Source organism: Aspergillus viridinutans (genome assembly GCF_018404265.1).
Source record: "Aspergillus viridinutans IFM 47045 DNA, scaffold_3, whole genome shotgun sequence".
NCBI lineage: Eukaryota > Fungi > Ascomycota > Eurotiomycetes > Eurotiales > Aspergillaceae > Aspergillus > Aspergillus viridinutans.
Window position 1 is genome coordinate 825,330 of NW_025091219.1, and position 16,557 is coordinate 841,886.

At 52.2% G+C, this 16,557-nt stretch overlaps 8 protein-coding genes across 8 annotated transcripts; 6 read left to right on the forward strand and 2 right to left on the reverse strand.

Annotated features, from left to right (window-relative positions):
* Positions 1–661: 661 nt before the first annotated feature.
* On the forward strand, positions 662–1,498 carry Aspvir_005237 (enoyl-CoA hydratase/isomerase family protein; the record flags this gene model as incomplete). Its single annotated transcript, XM_043268456.1, has 1 exon — positions 662–1,498. The coding sequence occupies one exon, from the start codon at positions 662–664 to the stop codon at positions 1,496–1,498; it is 837 nt and encodes a 278-aa protein (XP_043124391.1).
* Positions 1,499–2,241: 743 nt separating this feature from the next.
* Positions 2,242–3,201, forward strand: Aspvir_005238 (M50 family metallopeptidase; the record flags this gene model as incomplete). The annotated part of the gene is made up of 4 exons (XM_043268457.1): positions 2,242–2,433; positions 2,484–2,846; positions 2,900–2,944; positions 2,992–3,201. 4 exons carry the CDS (start codon positions 2,242–2,244, stop codon positions 3,199–3,201), a joined length of 810 nt encoding a protein of 269 aa, XP_043124392.1.
* Positions 3,202–3,437: 236 nt separating this feature from the next.
* Positions 3,438–4,142, reverse strand: Aspvir_005239 (uncharacterized protein; the record flags this gene model as incomplete). Its single annotated transcript, XM_043268458.1, has 2 exons — positions 3,438–3,887; positions 3,939–4,142. The coding sequence occupies 2 exons, from the start codon at positions 4,140–4,142 to the stop codon at positions 3,438–3,440; spliced, it is 654 nt and encodes a 217-aa protein (XP_043124393.1).
* Positions 4,143–4,487: 345 nt separating this feature from the next.
* Aspvir_005240 (uncharacterized protein) lies at positions 4,488–4,789 on the forward strand (the record flags this gene model as incomplete). Its single annotated transcript, XM_043268459.1, has 2 exons — positions 4,488–4,519; positions 4,570–4,789. The coding sequence occupies 2 exons, from the start codon at positions 4,488–4,490 to the stop codon at positions 4,787–4,789; spliced, it is 252 nt and encodes an 83-aa protein (XP_043124394.1).
* A 332-nt stretch (positions 4,790–5,121) lies between these two features.
* Positions 5,122–6,056, forward strand: Aspvir_005241 (uncharacterized protein; the record flags this gene model as incomplete). Its single annotated transcript, XM_043268460.1, has 4 exons — positions 5,122–5,342; positions 5,401–5,694; positions 5,752–5,823; positions 5,876–6,056. The coding sequence occupies 4 exons, from the start codon at positions 5,122–5,124 to the stop codon at positions 6,054–6,056; spliced, it is 768 nt and encodes a 255-aa protein (XP_043124395.1).
* Positions 6,057–7,279: 1,223 nt separating this feature from the next.
* Positions 7,280–8,140, forward strand: Aspvir_005242 (uncharacterized protein; the record flags this gene model as incomplete). The annotated part of the gene is made up of 2 exons (XM_043268461.1): positions 7,280–7,683; positions 7,741–8,140. The coding sequence occupies 2 exons, from the start codon at positions 7,280–7,282 to the stop codon at positions 8,138–8,140; spliced, it is 804 nt and encodes a 267-aa protein (XP_043124396.1).
* A 565-nt stretch (positions 8,141–8,705) lies between these two features.
* Aspvir_005243 (t-SNARE syntaxin) lies at positions 8,706–9,899 on the reverse strand (the record flags this gene model as incomplete). The annotated part of the gene is made up of 4 exons (XM_043268462.1): positions 8,706–8,741; positions 8,794–9,363; positions 9,412–9,593; positions 9,647–9,899. The coding sequence occupies 4 exons, from the start codon at positions 9,897–9,899 to the stop codon at positions 8,706–8,708; spliced, it is 1,041 nt and encodes a 346-aa protein (XP_043124397.1).
* An 843-nt stretch (positions 9,900–10,742) lies between these two features.
* Aspvir_005244 (uncharacterized protein) lies at positions 10,743–16,438 on the forward strand (the record flags this gene model as incomplete). The annotated part of the gene is made up of 6 exons (XM_043268463.1): positions 10,743–10,789; positions 10,852–13,309; positions 13,580–14,132; positions 14,185–14,457; positions 14,562–15,073; positions 15,128–16,438. 6 exons carry the CDS (start codon positions 10,743–10,745, stop codon positions 16,436–16,438), a joined length of 5,154 nt encoding a protein of 1,717 aa, XP_043124398.1.
* Between the last annotated feature and the right edge of the window lie 119 nt (positions 16,439–16,557).

Genomic DNA, 16,557 nt, shown 5'->3' on the forward strand with positions numbered 1-16,557 from the left:
GCATACAGCAAATGCATCGCTCATCTCTCCCAAAGATTGAAACAACCAGTCTCACCTACGGTCTACCTAACAGGAACCATTAACTGATCAACATCCAGCCCTACACTAATCAGCACCAACAAACCCAAGGAAGAAAAAAAAGCAACCTACCATATCTCTGCTGATACGCACTAAATATAGCCGTATTTGAACACCCACTCTGCAACTGAATATGCAATAGAAGAGGAGCCAGGAATGGGGAAGCAGTCAGTGAGAGAGGATCACTAGATTCATCAAACAGTATGATGAACTTATATTTAAGTACACTTGTAAATATGATTACCAGCGTGCAAAATGCAAAGATCCGGAAGTCATTAACTAATGGTTTAATCTTGTTCAGAATACCTCTAAGGTATTAGGCCACCCAGCACCTTATTGAGAATTGAAGCTTTTCAGTTAAAGATCTGCTGCTTAACATACTACTTTGCTCTGCAGGCAGCAGGCCTTAGCGGTTGCGGTCGCAACAGCTTGTACACGATGTGTTCTTGCATCCCAGCACAGGATGCTGTCATCACCTCGGTCCAACACAGGTACCTTAACCGAGGCTCGTATTCACGATAAATGACCTCCCACTCAAGACAAGACGACAATCGTCAAACTAATCATTTAAACCATCTACAAAATGACACAATCAATCCTCACCACCGCCGAAGACGGCATCACAACCATCACCATCAACCGCCCCCACCGCCGTAACGCGGTCGACCCCCCAACCGCCAAAGCCCTCTACAAGGCCATCCTAGCCTTCGACGCCGACCCCGCCCAGAAAATCTGCATCCTCACCGGCGCAGGCGGGACCTTTTGCGCCGGCGCAGATCTCCACGCCGTCGCCGCAGCCGGGACCTCCCCATCCGCACTGACAACGCAGGAGAACCTCCAACCTGTTCCTGTTTCATCCACCACCGATGGTCAGGTCCCATCCCTAGGACCAATGGGCCCTACACGCCTGTACACATCCAAGCCCCTCATCGCAGCGATAGCCGGACACGCCGTCGCAGGCGGGCTGGAGCTCGCGCTGCTCGCTGACCTGCGCATCGTGGAGGAGGACGCCGTCCTAGGTGTTTTCTGTCGGCGGTGGGGCGTCCCGCTCATCGACGGCGGGACGGTGCACCTGCAGGCAATTGTGGGGTTGGGGCGGGCGCTGGATCTGATTCTTACGGGGCGGGGGGTCGGTGCGCGCGAGGCGCTGGCGATGGGGTTGGCGAGTCGGGTGGTTGCGAAGGGGAGGGCGGTGGAGGAGGCGATGGTGTTGGCGAGGAAGTTGATTCGGTTTCCTGAGCAGTGTATGAATGTTGATCGGGGGAGTTGCTATTACAGTGCGTATGGGGCGAGGTCGATGGAGGATGCCCTGCGGAGGGAGTTTGAGATGGGGTCCAAGGTGTTGGCGACGGAGAGTGTGATGGGGGCGGCCAGGTTTAGGGATGGGGAGGGGAGGCATGGGAGGTTTGAGAAGCTGTAGTTATAGGTTTTGGAGCGAAGCTCATGTCTTCTTAATTATGTTGTTATGTCGATAGCCATCCTGCAGTGCAATAGGACTCGTTTCTGTTCTCGGTTATCGACTACTAGACTTCGTCCATGGCCCGACAGTCTAAGCATTGGTTTCACTACATGAACCAGACATGTCGGCAATGATGCTATTAGCGTCTATGGTGTCTCACTCTCATGCTATCATATTCATAATGATACTAGCGTAGTCTGCGAATATCTCCACCGAAGAAACTTCGCCATGGGGCGTTGTTAGCGTTGGGCCCGGCAGTGGAGCGATGACTCAAATTCAACCTCAATCTGTTGCTAATATCATAAGAGGCATCAGTGATGGACATCTCAAGCAATACTTATTGGTTTAAAGCACAGAGTACGCAGATAGTAAATTCTTCAGGATGGAAGTTGATCTGAAGAAAAGGCACATCTACACTTGCTTCTGGTCAATCAAAAAACAGTTTGGAACGAAGTGCAAGGTAATTGGTCAGCCACCGGGATCCACAAGCCATATACTAAAAATAGGCTTATATCAGCTACACGCTAGCCGGAATAAGACAAGTGTTTACTGCGGCGCAGGGATTTGCAATTGGACGCGTAGGCACCAGGCCGTCAGGCATTACCATGATCACGAGGAAGGAATAAAAGCTTCATTTTGCTACCTTGTACACTTACACCTTCAATTTGATTTCCAGATCATCCTCAGACATAGACAACATCAAAATGGCACCATATGCAGCCCTCGCCGGAAGCGTACTCGAGGAATCGCAGGCTTCACAGCCTCATCTCCTCAAGCGAGATCTCTCAGTCAACCACACTCAAGCAGTAACCTTGGGCGTTATGGGGGCGTACGTTGTTGTCATCGCACTGCTCTGGAACCTCCCCTACGTCCGCTGGTCATTATGGCCTTTCAAGGTACCAACTACTACTTCCATTCACCGTCTGCTGGTTACTGATAACAACAGATGCTGGTCATCGCCTTCCATGAATTCGGCCATGCCATCACCGCATGTTGCACAGGAGGCAGAGTAAAGTCCATCTCATTAGACCCCCACGAAGGCGGCGTCACACACATGCAGGGCGGTATCAGCGCTATCACCCTGCCCGCGGGATACCTAGGCTCATCCATCATCGGTGCTCTGCTGATCTTCGCTGGGTTTGACATTGTCGCAAGCAAGGTGGCGAGTATTGTTCTGGGGGTGTGCTTTTTGCTTACCCTGTGGTGGGCGCGGAGGGACTGGTTGACTATCTTGACCATTCTGATGGCCGTCGGGTTACTCGTTGCGTGTTGGTTTATCGTTCATGGGGAGGCGTTGCGGTGGGTTGTGGTATGTCTTTCCCCTACCTTTATTTTTGTTGGCTTATTGCTAACTGTCAGTAGCTATTTATCGGAGTCATGTCAGCGCTTTACAGCGTCTGGGATATTGTACGTCCTTCGTCTCTTCTTGAAAAGGTCCATGCTAATGTGAACAGTGTGACGATCTCATTCTCCGCAAAGTCAATAGTTCCGATGCAAGCGTCTTCGCGCAGAGATATGGTGGCTCTTCCCGCTGCTGGGGCGTCATTTGGTCCATTATTTCTCTGGCGTTCATGGCTGTTGGCATTGTGGCTGCCATCGCGGCGTTTCCCGAATCGTTCAGCGAGCAGGAGGAGCAATCCAAGCATTTCATTCCAACGCGGTGAACTGTGAGCTTAATAGCTATGAGTGATGATAATGGTTGACTTTTTTGATTCTTGGCTGATTTTCTGGTGGTTTTCTGCATCTATTCTTTGTTAATTCGAGACCGCAGCCTCAGGCAACATGTCTTGCCGAATGCGGAATGCAACATTTCAGTACTTACAGCCCAACAACCCAGTCCTCTGAGAACAATTTACATGATATACTACTATTAAAACCAATTTTCTCGAAACAGATTTCACTACCTCCCCGCTGGAACATGCCTCAAACGAAGCTTCACCCACTGTGTCCCCTCCGGCAGCACATACTCATCCCGATCAAAGTACAACGTCCACACCCCTCCCACTCCACCTTCAGACCCAGTAATTCCCAGATCCAACGCCTCCCTCTCTCGGGCTTGCTGTTCCGGCAACTTTACAGCCAGCCACCTTTGCCGTCGTTCAAGCGTGACGTATCCACTCTCGACATCGAGTAGATCAAACGGCCCACAGATATGGCCCTGTGCATCCCCTTTCCCTCCATAGCGCATCTCATTCGTCTCGGCATCTATAAAGACCCATCGAGCGAGCGGCGGCATCTCCCCGCTTAACGTGATGAGTCCGGATGTATTGTCGGGGGGAAAGTCGGGGTGTGTATAGAAGTGGCCGTCGAAGGGGGTCATTGTTGGAGTCGGGTGCTTGGTTACGTACAACTATTTATATTAGCAGTAGTTCAAGGCGAGGATTGTGTCTGAGTACCGTACCTTTCCATCTTCGTCGAGATATATCCGTGCATTGTGCAGTTGGTCTCGCTGTTCCGGCGTTTCTTCGTTCTTATAACACTCTGCGAGGATATGACCTCGTTGTTTCTTGGCTTGTTGGCGTCTGGCTTCAGGGTCCTTGGAGCTCTGGTCCATGTTTATCATTGCTGGGGCCATGGCGCCCATTAAGGCGAGGCCGAGGACCATGATGTGGATTTGTTGTGACGCAGTGAAATGGTGTCGTTGGTTTGACTCGGGTATAGGCATCTCCCGCAGCATATGTAGCTTAAATAATGAAGTTAACTTTTGGTGACGATGATTAATTGACAGAACAATGCCGTTGTCACGGTGGTTGTGGTTCGGTCAGGTACACTTGGCCGCTGATCGACGGAAACGGAAATGAAGGTATCCCCACAACACAGATGCAACATAACCCACAGATGATATAGAGAGAGAATCCGGTTGTTCCTTCATTAATTTATCTTATCTTTGCTTGTTGCTGTTCGTCATTCTGCAGCTGTATACTTCCATATTTCACTGTCAAATCACAAAATGAGCGATCGAAAATGGCAGGATGCTCCGAGGTAAGTACTCATGTCAGTTCAATATCCGTTCTATAGCTCACAAGATCAAGTACCCCAGCAGAGATCCAAGACGAGCCAATGCAAGAAACCACAGAAAAGACTGTGGTGGTCAAATCAACTGGTAGCGAACCAGCTGCTGAACCAACGACGAAACGGGACGATGGCAAGAAGGAAAGTCTCAATATCAAGATTCATCTGAATCTCCATGCCAAGGTGAAGTTGGAGTTGGATGCTCAGCTAGACGGAGATATCATCATTGGGTTATATTAAGCGCCTGCGTTTCAACTGTTGATGTGTTATCGCACTTTGTATGGACATATGTTTAGAGGGTGCTTCAATGTCTGATATTGGAACCTGAGGAAGCAGAAGAGGCAAAGTACCTAGCCTTTGAGAGATATACAGTCATGAATGATTCAACCAGTGTTTTCTAACGCGTTCAACGCTAGACCCTGGAGATGGAATACGCGTCTCGCTTAGGATAGCGCTACTTTCTATCCCATTCACTGATGCTTTGTCTGCACGTGAGTAGAATAAGGCTGATATCACGCTTCAGATCTCTTTCATGCTTCCTCCCCAGCTCAGTCCACATTGCCAACCTCAAAATGGAGGGTGAGTGCCAGTGTGAAGGCGTCAATAAGGATTTCCCTGCTGGGAGTGTCATGAGGAAGTTCGAAAAAGCCACTTTCCCAGTCGCGGGACGTGCCTATCGCTTGAAGAAAATCCTCTGGGAGCGTTACAACAACAATTACCACCAGCGCAGGGCCGTGTTTGAAGCTGAGGACTGCGAGACTAAGGATCCTGTCGTCATCAAGTTCTTCCTGGAGTATGTCTTTTGCCCTCTGTCTCATGCAAGCCTCGTTCACTAACTCCAGCGACAATAGGGCAGATCCATTCATGAGAGAGGAACAGAGTGGCAAGCGATCTATGAAAAACAATGCGGCTGAGCTGTTCCGCAACGAGTGCAAGATCTGGAGAACCCTGTCAGACACGGGCTATACACCCAAGTACTACGGCAAGAGGGAGATGCATCAGGACCTGACCTTTGAGAACCCCGGCGGATACCTATGGATTCTAGTTCTAGGACACTACCCGACCTTCAGTCTGGCTGACGCGCCTCTATTCCTGAATGCTGATGAGCTTCCGCGCATCAAGAAACAGATGCTTGATATGGCTGTGTAAGTACGCTCGATATTGCACGTTGCTTGAGACAACCTGACATGTTCATATGACAGTAAATTCAACAATCACGGTCTTAATTTTGTTGGCGTTTCGTTTCTCAAGTTTGATCCGGAGACTCGGAGAGTGTATGCCATTCCTCTTGACACGACGTGCTCGATGCATAGCTGACAACGTTAGGTACGCCACGGACATTGAATACTTCAGCGAGACCGAGGTTCGCGATGACCCCTTAGCGGCAAAGAATTCAGCAGCGCATTGGGTTAGTGTCGTGATGGATGCCCTCACAGCTGGTGTAGAAGAGATCAGGGGGCTTTCGCCGATGGACGTATATATCGGCTTTGGGAGCGACAGTGACTGAAACATGGAGCATGAAGATTGGATCTTCGGGAGATATGATTAGGTTGCTGGCATAGAACTGTTGGAGAGAAGGTGGATGTCATCTTGCATGATATCAAGGGTTAATTGTAAAGTAGTAGAATTATCGATCCGAAACAGGCAGCATTTTTCAAGATGCTCGCTTGCTTCTCCTTCTCCGCTCAAAGCCTTGTTATCTTTCCCTTCCTTTTGACATCAACAGACAGGTGACGATCTCATTACAATTCCTTGAAAACTTCGATTATGGTATGTCAATCAACCAAAAAGCATGGCGTGAACTACTCCGGACATCGTCAGCTATGGCGGAGAGCAGCATATAGCAACAGCCCTTGCGAGAGACCTTGCAACATACTGATGCATAGGCAAGAGCCTTATTCATGGGGCCCCCGGGATGGTCTGCTCTCACAATACCACCAGGAATGGATGACTGGCTATGATGAACCCTACAGATCGTCCGCATACCCTTCTCAACGCTCGGAACCACATTTTCCTTCTCACAAGCATCTTGCACAGTTCGATCTGGCCGTAATATCCTCAGTTGAGCCAAGGGCGTGAAGTCTGCCTAGACCTGGAGAGTCGTCAGATCTGCCGTAAGGGTACGGGTTCATTGACATTCCCTCGTCCATGAGTTGCTATCACCATTAGAGTGGTACGTGTCGGATATACCAGTGGCAACAGACTATTTCAGCCTTATTAGTTGATCCACCGAGTTGACTATTTCAGTATGATCTGACAGCGGGTTAGTGGGACTACACGGTTAACAAGATTAGCCAAGACATAAACCTGATTTGGGGCCAGACCCACGGCGATGCGCAATTGTTTCATTATTTTCTCATTCAGTTGCGTTGGGACCTAGCCTTCGGTTGGTTTGAAGTACAGCTGGTTGGTCTCAGAAAATCGCCAAACTGCAACATCCCCCAACGAAAAACGACAAAGTCGGCGAGACCTTTCAATGGACTGAAGCGAACATGAGCCACCATGTTCTAGATCGCGTTCGACACGCTTTACACCAAAGCAGGCATTCCCGTTCGTCAAGAGGAAGATCCACGATGTATGCCCAGTCACGGAGCAACTAGAGCACATACAAGCTGATAAACGTTTCTTAGCAACTTTCCCAAACAGAGGAACTCGATCTGGGAGGAAATACCAGGCAATGTCCTTACTAAGATACTGGTACACTGCACACTGACAGACATATTTTCCTTGATGTTGTCCTGTCGGGTGCTGTATCGACGAATCCACCAAGAAGAGTATGCGATATCTCGCGAATATCTTCATCATCGAAAGCGCCGATATCTGCAAAGCAGCGACTGCTCTCCTGGAGATGACCTGACATTCATCTCTGAGCTTTTCCCACCCCAGCCACCGCAGTACACTGCTAGCAGGTCGCACGATGAATTCCCCCAATATTCCTTCGGCTATCTCGCCGACCTGACTCGCTGCTGGGTGACTTGCCTCAGATTGTCATACTATCTAGCCGACTACGCAGTACGGCATCATCTGCAGCATGATTCTGACGCTCAGTCTCTTTGGTCATCCTCCAAGACCGAAAAGGAAATTATTTACAGCCGAGGTGTGGGCGTGCTTCAATCTCGGCTATTGTATCCATTGTACGTCGAACCCAATTGACCCCATGTCAGCCTTTACACCCCTTTAACGTTTTCCAGAGCATACCTCGCATTCTTCCTCGAAACCTACGCAGATGCCCGAGACGCAGCAAGGGAAACAGGGAAACCCCATCATCTGCTCCATCTCGAAGAGCAACAATCCATCCTCCAACGGTCTCCGTTCACAACGACCGAGGTCCTCCTCGCAACCCATCACTGCATGTATCTCCTCTGCTCTTCTGTGCGCCACATGATGAACCCCGAGTTCCCACCGTCCTCAACCGGAAGCTGGCTTAGTATTCTCCTCACGACATCCACGCTCGAAAGGATCCTAGACTTTTTCTTCGCCGCAGCAGACGACCAGGCCGCAGAAGCGCGGCATGCGCACGCCAGGAACATACAGAGCCATACTCATACGCGCACGCACCACGCACATACCAGGGATGTATCATCCACCTAGACGAAACGGACGGAGTTCCTGCTGCGGATGCGAAAGGACTGGGATGAGTACCTGGCGTCCGTGGATGGTGACGAAACGGCCGCTGACGAGCAAGAGCTCGTTGCTCCTCCCGGTCTAAGACAGGTATGGTTTGAAGCAGCTGAGAAGGAGATGTATCGACGAGGCGTGATTACGCATCGCTATGAGGATCCGGTTCACATTCTCCACGGGTCGTGTATCAGGTTACATTGTGAATTCTGTGATGACCAGTATTGAGATCTAGACTTGAGTAGTGTTGCCACAATCCTTCTATCGACAGAAGACCGCCGTGGATTATGCAGCAATGGAGGACTATACGTACATGTCGGCGCTCACTACCGACAGAGTATTTTCAAACTAGCAACATAATATCGACATCGGCCCATAATAAGTGATCATAGGAAATGTCTAGCTAGGTCACTGGTAAATAGAAATAGCTCCATGTTCAAGTGGAAAAAGATATGCAACATGCGTCCGACCGCGGGTACGATGTGTCTAGCAAGAGCCAGGGCCCATAATAATACATTAGAAAAAATAGGGGGTATATCTATCCGGCTATCAAAACCCAGAGAAGGAAGAAAATCTGCAATTGTCCAGTCAGCTCCTGCAATGGCATCAAGAAGAGAGAAACGCACCATAAGGACACCAAACATCTTGGCGATCAACCATCGGTTACCGGATACGCGGTTCCAGTACTTCATTAGCTCACGCTGGGCGCCTTCAACATTGTCCACCACGTCTTCGGTGTTGGCGTCAATCCGTTGGATCATCTCTGACTGCTCACTGACCATCTGAGCCAGTTGGCCGAAGATCCCGCCGAGTTCACTGATGGTGCGTTCGATGGCATCAATGGCTTCGCCTCTGGCCTGAATGTACGTGTTGTTCGTCTGCGCCTCCTCCATGACCAGTAATTGCTGATCTGTCTGGAACGATGGACGCCCAAGAGGCGACGGATTTGAGGGATCGAGCGTCAATAGATCTGAAGAACCTCCCTGGAAACCTGGTTGTGGCGTCCTCCGTCCCGAGGGGTTGTACAGTGGAGAGTCCGACCGTTGCGGATCCAAAACTTGCGACTTGGACGATACCGAAGAGACAAAGTTCTCTGTCCGAGATCGCGACGCTTGAATGTTCTTGGTTCGGACCTCGAGGACTTCTTTGAAGTTCGCACCGACATCCGCCAGCTTTCCTTGGAGCATAACCACGACCTGGGTGGCATTAGCATTGCGCAAGTCGGCCACTTGGAGTCCACTTACATTGTCATTGTGCTCGCCTTCCTGATCCGCTTTTGATCGATTCGTCTTCGGATGTTGCGATAATGTAAGCGCTTGCAGAGAAGCAATTTGCTGGTTCAGCGACGCCAGGTCTTGCTTGATGACGTAGGTCAACTCCGAGATCTCGACAGGTCTGTCATCGAAGAGCGTCTTGCGCTTCGCCACTATGTTGAGATCAGCAAGATGAAGAGAATCTGACCAGCAACCAGCTACTCACACTCAGCCAACCGTTGTAACTTCGCGGTTGTCGCTGTGATACCTCGTCCAATCTCCGCGGCTCTCCTAGCAAACTCTGACCGGCGTTTGCTTTGTCCTTGTCCATCTGTGTCTGCGTGCGCCTGTCTCCGTTGCGAATCCGAAAGCAGTGCTTGACGTTGTGAGCCGACTTTGGAAGTCGCGAGGCGTTTCTGGGCCTGTCCGAGGATGGCCTGAAATTCGCCCGTTCGATCCTGGATGGAGGGACCGACCATTTTCAAGATCGCAGGCTCGTTGTGGCCGCTAGAATATATGTGTCGAGGCGGCTTGAAGTTGAGGAATAGTCTAGAATGTACGAAGTAGAGGTCGGGCTAATCGATAAGGAGAAGGCAACGGTTGAGGCGTATCCGGCGTTAGTCGAATAGGGGGAGTAAACAAGTAAGCATCGAGTGAAGTCGGGGTTAGTAGTGAATTAGGAAAGTCTAGGGAGTTCCATATCGTCAAAGTTCAAGAGTTCATGAACAGGAGTATTGATCTGGCCAAGAAAGACGCCCGTCCTCTGCCACTCTCTCGGGGCGGATTCGTGTCATTCCGGATGGGGGAAAGTGTGGCAGTTCTCCACGTGACAGGGGTGCCACTTGCACAGCCACCACAGCCACATTTTGGTTCCCCAGGCCGCATCAGGCCGCAATTTATTTTAAGTACCAGGGGCACCTCTCCATCATAACTGGCAGAGGGGAAAAAACAACAATCATCGACTGTCGCTGAGGGAGAGACTCAAATCCTCAGGAAGCTGATCGGCAAAATTATCTACCACAACTCGCTGCTTTTGATATACCCGCTACCCAACATTGACACGTCGCCAAGGCTGAGCATCAGGTGCTATCGCAATCCGATCGTACCCACGTCATCTTGTGAAACGTACCGCATTTCCTCTCTAGGCTCCGTCGAACTCGGTCCAAGGTCCAGCACATCCTGTCTTGATTTCGATAACAGATTCTACATCGTCTGGACATCCTGTCAGATGTGCCTTCTACGTTGATTTGCTATTTGCGCAAACTTTAGTCTCAGTTTGTTGATGCTGCCAAGCTGTCCATTTCCCTGTCGTGCGTGTAGCAATGGCTCGTCCACTTCAAGTTCCCTACGAACCGGAGTATGAGACGCTGTAAGTTCACTTAGGACGGCGTATATTGGGTTCAGCTGACAGATGCTGTCTGGGACATCCAGTACATCTCCCAGTACAAATACTCCAGTGGCACCACAAAGCGGAACTCCAGTTTCGTTCAAAACAAATGTTAACCGCGCAAAGACCAAACGTTGGGTTGAGGCGAAGAAATATTCGTACGACGGTAATGACTGGGGTGACGATGAGTACGAGGAATACGATGATGAGCCGCCACCAATGCCCCAGCCGGCAAGCTTCAGCCAGAGCACCAACGACCTGTCCAGAATAGGTCCTCGGGATCCGTCGAGGCCCCCGCTACCCAGCATGGACCGATCACGCTCAATGGATCAGGTGGCAACGCTCGGTGTAGGACCTGCTGAAAGTCGCAGTCGGTCGGCAGACCGCAATGCTGTCGAGGGCACTGCGGGCAGTGCTCCCTCGAACAAGCCTCTGCCTTTCGTGCGACCTGCCGACATCTACAAACGCATGCAAGAGAGACGCCAACAGTCTCCAGATACCCCTCGGAATGACAGTTCCTCCGGTGTGGGCCGTTCCCATCCTGAACCTGTCTCTACGTCTCAGCTGCCTGCCACCGCGCACCACGAACTTCAACCGGGGCCGGTATCTAATGCGCCGAACGATGTCGGTCACGGCAAGGTCGACGACTCAAGTGCCACTCCAAGAACCGCGCCTCGTGCCGCAAGCCTTGAGCTCCCCGATGTCAGGCGACTTTCTGGCTTCGACGCTGACTTTTTGGCTTCGGATTCAAGCGTGCAGAAAGAGCAGAGCTCTGACCCTCAACAAACCCATCAGCTGCAGCACAACCCGTCGCTCGGGTTCCGTTCAGTTGTACACCAAGCATTCGACGTTCCCGACACTCCAAGCACCACTGTTGACAGCGTTGCACGATCCAATAGTGACAGCACGTCGGTCATCAGTCCCATTATAGGTACTCGCGGTCCGAACGAAGAAAAGACGCCAACAATCGTGGAGGAGCCGGGTGAAATCTCAACACCGAAAGACACCAACGACCAGGCCATGGTATTTAAGCCTGGTCATCGTCGAGATCTTAGCCTTCCCAGCCCGGGTAACAGCCCTTCGAGGAAACCGATTATCAATAACAGCGCCGAGGCAACTCCTCCGTCTGTGCTGGCAGAGATGTCGTCGGAGACGCCTTCAGACTCCCCTCGAGACAGTTCCTCTTCATTTCACCAGCCACTGCCACATAGAGCCTCTGTGCTACTGCCTCAGACTGGTTCCGACAGGGATCTACCAGCGCCCCTCAACTTTGGCGCAAACCCGCCTGCCGATTCCCCCATCAAAAGCCATGAAGAAATTCCAGTTATCATCCCTTCAAACAGCGCCGAAACCTCGCCTCAGGACACCGAGAGTGATCGGTTGAGAAAGGAGATAATTCGCTCCTTGAGCCGGGAAACCACACCTTCAGCGGAAACAGAGCAGCAAAATCCTACCAGGCCGGAGACTGCTCGACAAGACACAGAGACCAGTCGACAAGACAGTCTGATACCCAGTGAATACGAAAGATATTGGAGCGAGCAAGTCGAATCAAGCCCTCAGGATTTAAGGCCGCCAGCCCCTGTCTACGGTGCTTCTCAGAATGCTTCGCAGCAGGATCTGTACTCCAGTTCGCCTATGGGCACTCCGGCACCGGCTGTTCCTGCTCAGCCTACTTCAGAACCTAAGTTGAAACGACGGTTCTCGTGGGAATCATCGTCCTCGGATGAGGAGGTACCTCCGGTGGACTTGCAGGCGGCCTCGCCGTCGGCTATTCCAATTCCAGGACAATTCCCTGTGGCAAACGATACGACCGAGCTAGCGCCAGAGACTGTGCCCAACGAGACGGAGATGGCAACAGATAGAGGCCACGAAGGTGACCTCCAGCAGACACCTGAGAAGCCTAAACTCACTCTAGTGACTCCTGCTGCCATGGAAAATAGCAGGGACTCGAATGAAAGCTACCTGCCCGAAGTTGTCAATCGTCAAAGTATGGAGCAGCGATCCCCGTTGCCTGAGCCCAAGATGCCGCCCACGGTGGAGCCGACGTTATTGGGCTTCCGTGACATTATGGGTATTCAATCTTCCGATGACCGAGTGCGAGCTTTTGACCGTACACGGGACCAGTTCGCGACAATCGATACTGGTTTGAAGAATTGGTTACAGGTGGTGATTCGTGCCCATCCGGAACACATGGATATTGTGGAGCAGAGCATGAAGGCTCCCTCTGTCGAGCCTAAAGCGGTCGTATCCAAGGGGAAATTCCCGAAGCTGTCGTCTCTTGGGCACTTCACCTCATCGAACCAAGATGGCCCTCCGCCCGGATCGGGCCACGCACGACGTCCATCTGCCCCGCTTGGTTCGATAATGAACAAACAACAGGTCGAGCAACGCGGAAAGGACCTGTTACAAACGGCGGGAGCCCTGGGCGGCCGAGCAGGCGAGGCCGCCAAGGGTCTCTTCGCCAAGGGCAGAAATAAGCTGAAAAGAGGAGAGTCAGACAAGGTAGATGCTTAATTTCTTGGTTTTGGTTTGGTGGTCATTGCATTTATTTATAAGCACGTGAGAGCGGAGGTTGTGGTCTATGTATGATGCTCCCTCGCTGCATCCGTCTTCTTTCTCTCTGGTCCTGTCTTGCTTATCCTATTGTGTGATACCATGGTGTAATGAACATACGCAGTCCAAGTCAGAATGGACATGATTAATGCTTTCCTAACTATTGTCGAATGCATCCGATGATTTGCCTGTCACATCTAATTGCGTGTTGATCAGTAGGGATTCTACCGGGTGCACGGTTATCGCAGAGAAATCCAGCTTTCAGACTTTCAATCTGCCATAGACCAAAATGAGGCTGAGAGGATGACTCTCAAGCGCAATACTGTGCAGTTTGCGAGTTTACCCATCATCAGACGGACAGGAGACCTGACCAAGTCGTCGCAACTGCGCTGGGATGTGGAGCCACAGCAGGCAGCGGCAAGTGAGGGTAGACGACGAAGTGCTGATGATATCAATATAGCATTTTTACATCGCCAAATGAATACACAGGGACGTATACTTAGAAAGCCATTGCCCAGCGAGATGATGGTAAGCTCGCATTGCACGGCGCTGTCGAGCTCTTCTGCCTTACAAGCTCAATTGCCGAGCATTTTGAGAAGAAAAACAGTGTCGACAAGGACAAAGATAGATCGAAAGCCTCTAAAAAGCGACGATAAGCGCCCATTCCCTGTCGATGCAACCGTAGCGACTCTAGCGACAGACTATTGCGTGGACTCGAACTGTGGGAAAGAGGCTGGCCTTGCACAAGCAAACGCCAAGCCACAGGAACGAGGTGAATTGTTGACGGCTCCATACCAGAATGCTACATTTTATTCTGGGCTCAGCGACAAGATCACCAATAAAAATTGCGATTGACGATGGAAAGATGAGTGCTGGTGGTGCAGAAGACGCAGAAGACGCAGACGCACCGCCACCTGCGGGCGCTCATCTTCTAGACCGTGACTGGCGGGGCTTAGAGCAATCCCCCGTCGACCTTGCAACTAGTACAAGGCTCTCTGTTCCACCTCCTCTTCGTCGCATAAGCATTCCCTCCATCTCCTCGCTGGGCACCCTGGAGGCGTATTCGGGCCTGCAGCCATCATCCAGGCCGGGACCGGGTGAGTTTGAGTTTGACTTTTTCTCTTATATCTTTATTCAAGATGTCCCTATAATGGCCTCGCAATGACCACTTACTCCGAATACGAGCTGACCAAGTCCCCAGCACGGCCGTCCCAATCTGCAAGTGCAAGAGCAGAGATTAGTCTTAATCTTATTGGCGTCGGTCAACCCGAAAATCTTAATCCCAGCGACATGCTGAGTCCGGCGAATCAAACGCCTGTTCCTAGTGTTGCTGGCACGGCTACCACTCCGAGTACCGGCCTCAGCCGTTGGCATGCTCGGAAGAGCCGCTTGAGCGGTGATGAGGCTGAAATTTTCACTCATTCCAGAGGCGTCAGCCGTTCGTCTGTGACTCCTGGTTTTTCTTATGAATCCGGTTCTGTCGCTGGCTCAAGCAGCCCGCGGACAGGTTCAAATGCACAGGTCTCGCAGGATGACCTCTTTGACGCTGATCTGGCTTCAAGGGGATCGCCTCAACGGAAGCTAGCATCTCCCAAGAGCAAACCGCCCGTGGAGATGTTTAGGTTGTTCAGACGGAATCGAGGTCCCTCGTTCTCTGATGAGCCTTCGCCCAAAACTGACCGGTCGCGTCGCGGAGCTTTTGATAGGCTGGGTGTAAGTCAAGCCCGTATTCGTTGGTTGACTGTATCAAGCTGATATTTCAACTAGGCATGGTTCGGTCGCTCTCAACAGCAACAGCAAAATAAGACTCATGCGCATGGACGAGCTCCCGAGTCGTCTGTTGCGCAGACAATGGAATGGCTTCGTCCGGTTTCCTCGCATCCAGCACCGGGGCATACACGCTTCTACTCAGACGACCGGACTGGTCGTGGTCGGCGCCGATCAAACGTGGAGAGTCAGACATCGTTCGAGGGACAACATCCGCCGGCAGAGGGATACTTTGCGCCCGAATCCTTCTCTCGCTTCAGACGCTCGCCCCGGGCCTCCAGGAGCAGTCAGCACTTAGCAGCGGCAGCACCAGCATCTCTATCTCAGCAACCTGACGGCCGGCTCGCTCCACCAGATAGACTGCCGTCACCTGCTGGCTCCTTTTCATATAGCGGCAGGGTCTCCCCCCAATCAGCACCACCTCCTCCACCACACCTCCAACTTCATCACCAACAACAACAACAGATGACACTACCACCAAGCCCCCATCATCCCCAACTCTCTCCCCAACTCTCTCCACCCCCACATCTCACCTCTCCCATCCCCCCAGCTATCCCCCGCACCCCGCCCTCCCGCCGCCCCCGCGTCGCCCGCGCCTACGCCCAAGCCCCCCACTCCCGCTCCCCCCCCCCCCCCACCCCCCAACTCTCTCCACCCCCACATCTCACCTCTCCCATCCCCCCAGCTATCCCCCGCACCCCGCCCTCCCGCGGCCGCAGCGTCGACCGCGCCTACGCCCAAGACCTCCACTTCCGCTCCCGCAGCCCCAAGACCTTCCCCCCACGGCCCGAAGAACGCAGCTACCCAAGCACCGACACCTCCGACCCAGCCAACAACCTAGGGACCTTCCGCAGCAACCCACGCACCAGCCGCATCGGCGACCAGGAACTTCCCTGGAAACTCACGCTGCCGAGCGACTCGGACGAGGAGCACGGCGCCCGCGCAACCGCAGGCGACGGGGAGGGAAGCTGGCTGGAGAGTACCACGGAGCGGCTCCTGCAGTCCTCGCGGCCGACCTACGAGGAGGACTCGGAGGTACACGGGCAGCCGCAGCAGCCTGTTGTTGCGGATGAGAAGGCAGCGGAGGAGCAAAGCGGGGACCAGAGTCGCGAGCAAGTGCAAGGACAAATGCAGGGCCAGCGCCAGCGCCATCCGCACCGCGGCGAGGCGAGGGCGGTTAATTCCGACGATGCACCGGTGGAACTGCCCGTGCAGCGTGATGACGACTCGGGCGAGGAGATCACCATGTCAAGTACGGCGTATCCGGGGCAGGAATGGAGGCCGTTGGGATTCTCCGGGTGGGAATACTAGTTAGATACCCTTTTTGTTCTTATGAGCGATGAGCGATGGTTATGGATCGGATTTGGCGGGAGTTTTATGGTCGGTATGGGTATGATATATGATTCTTGGACGGCGCATTTGTCTACGAC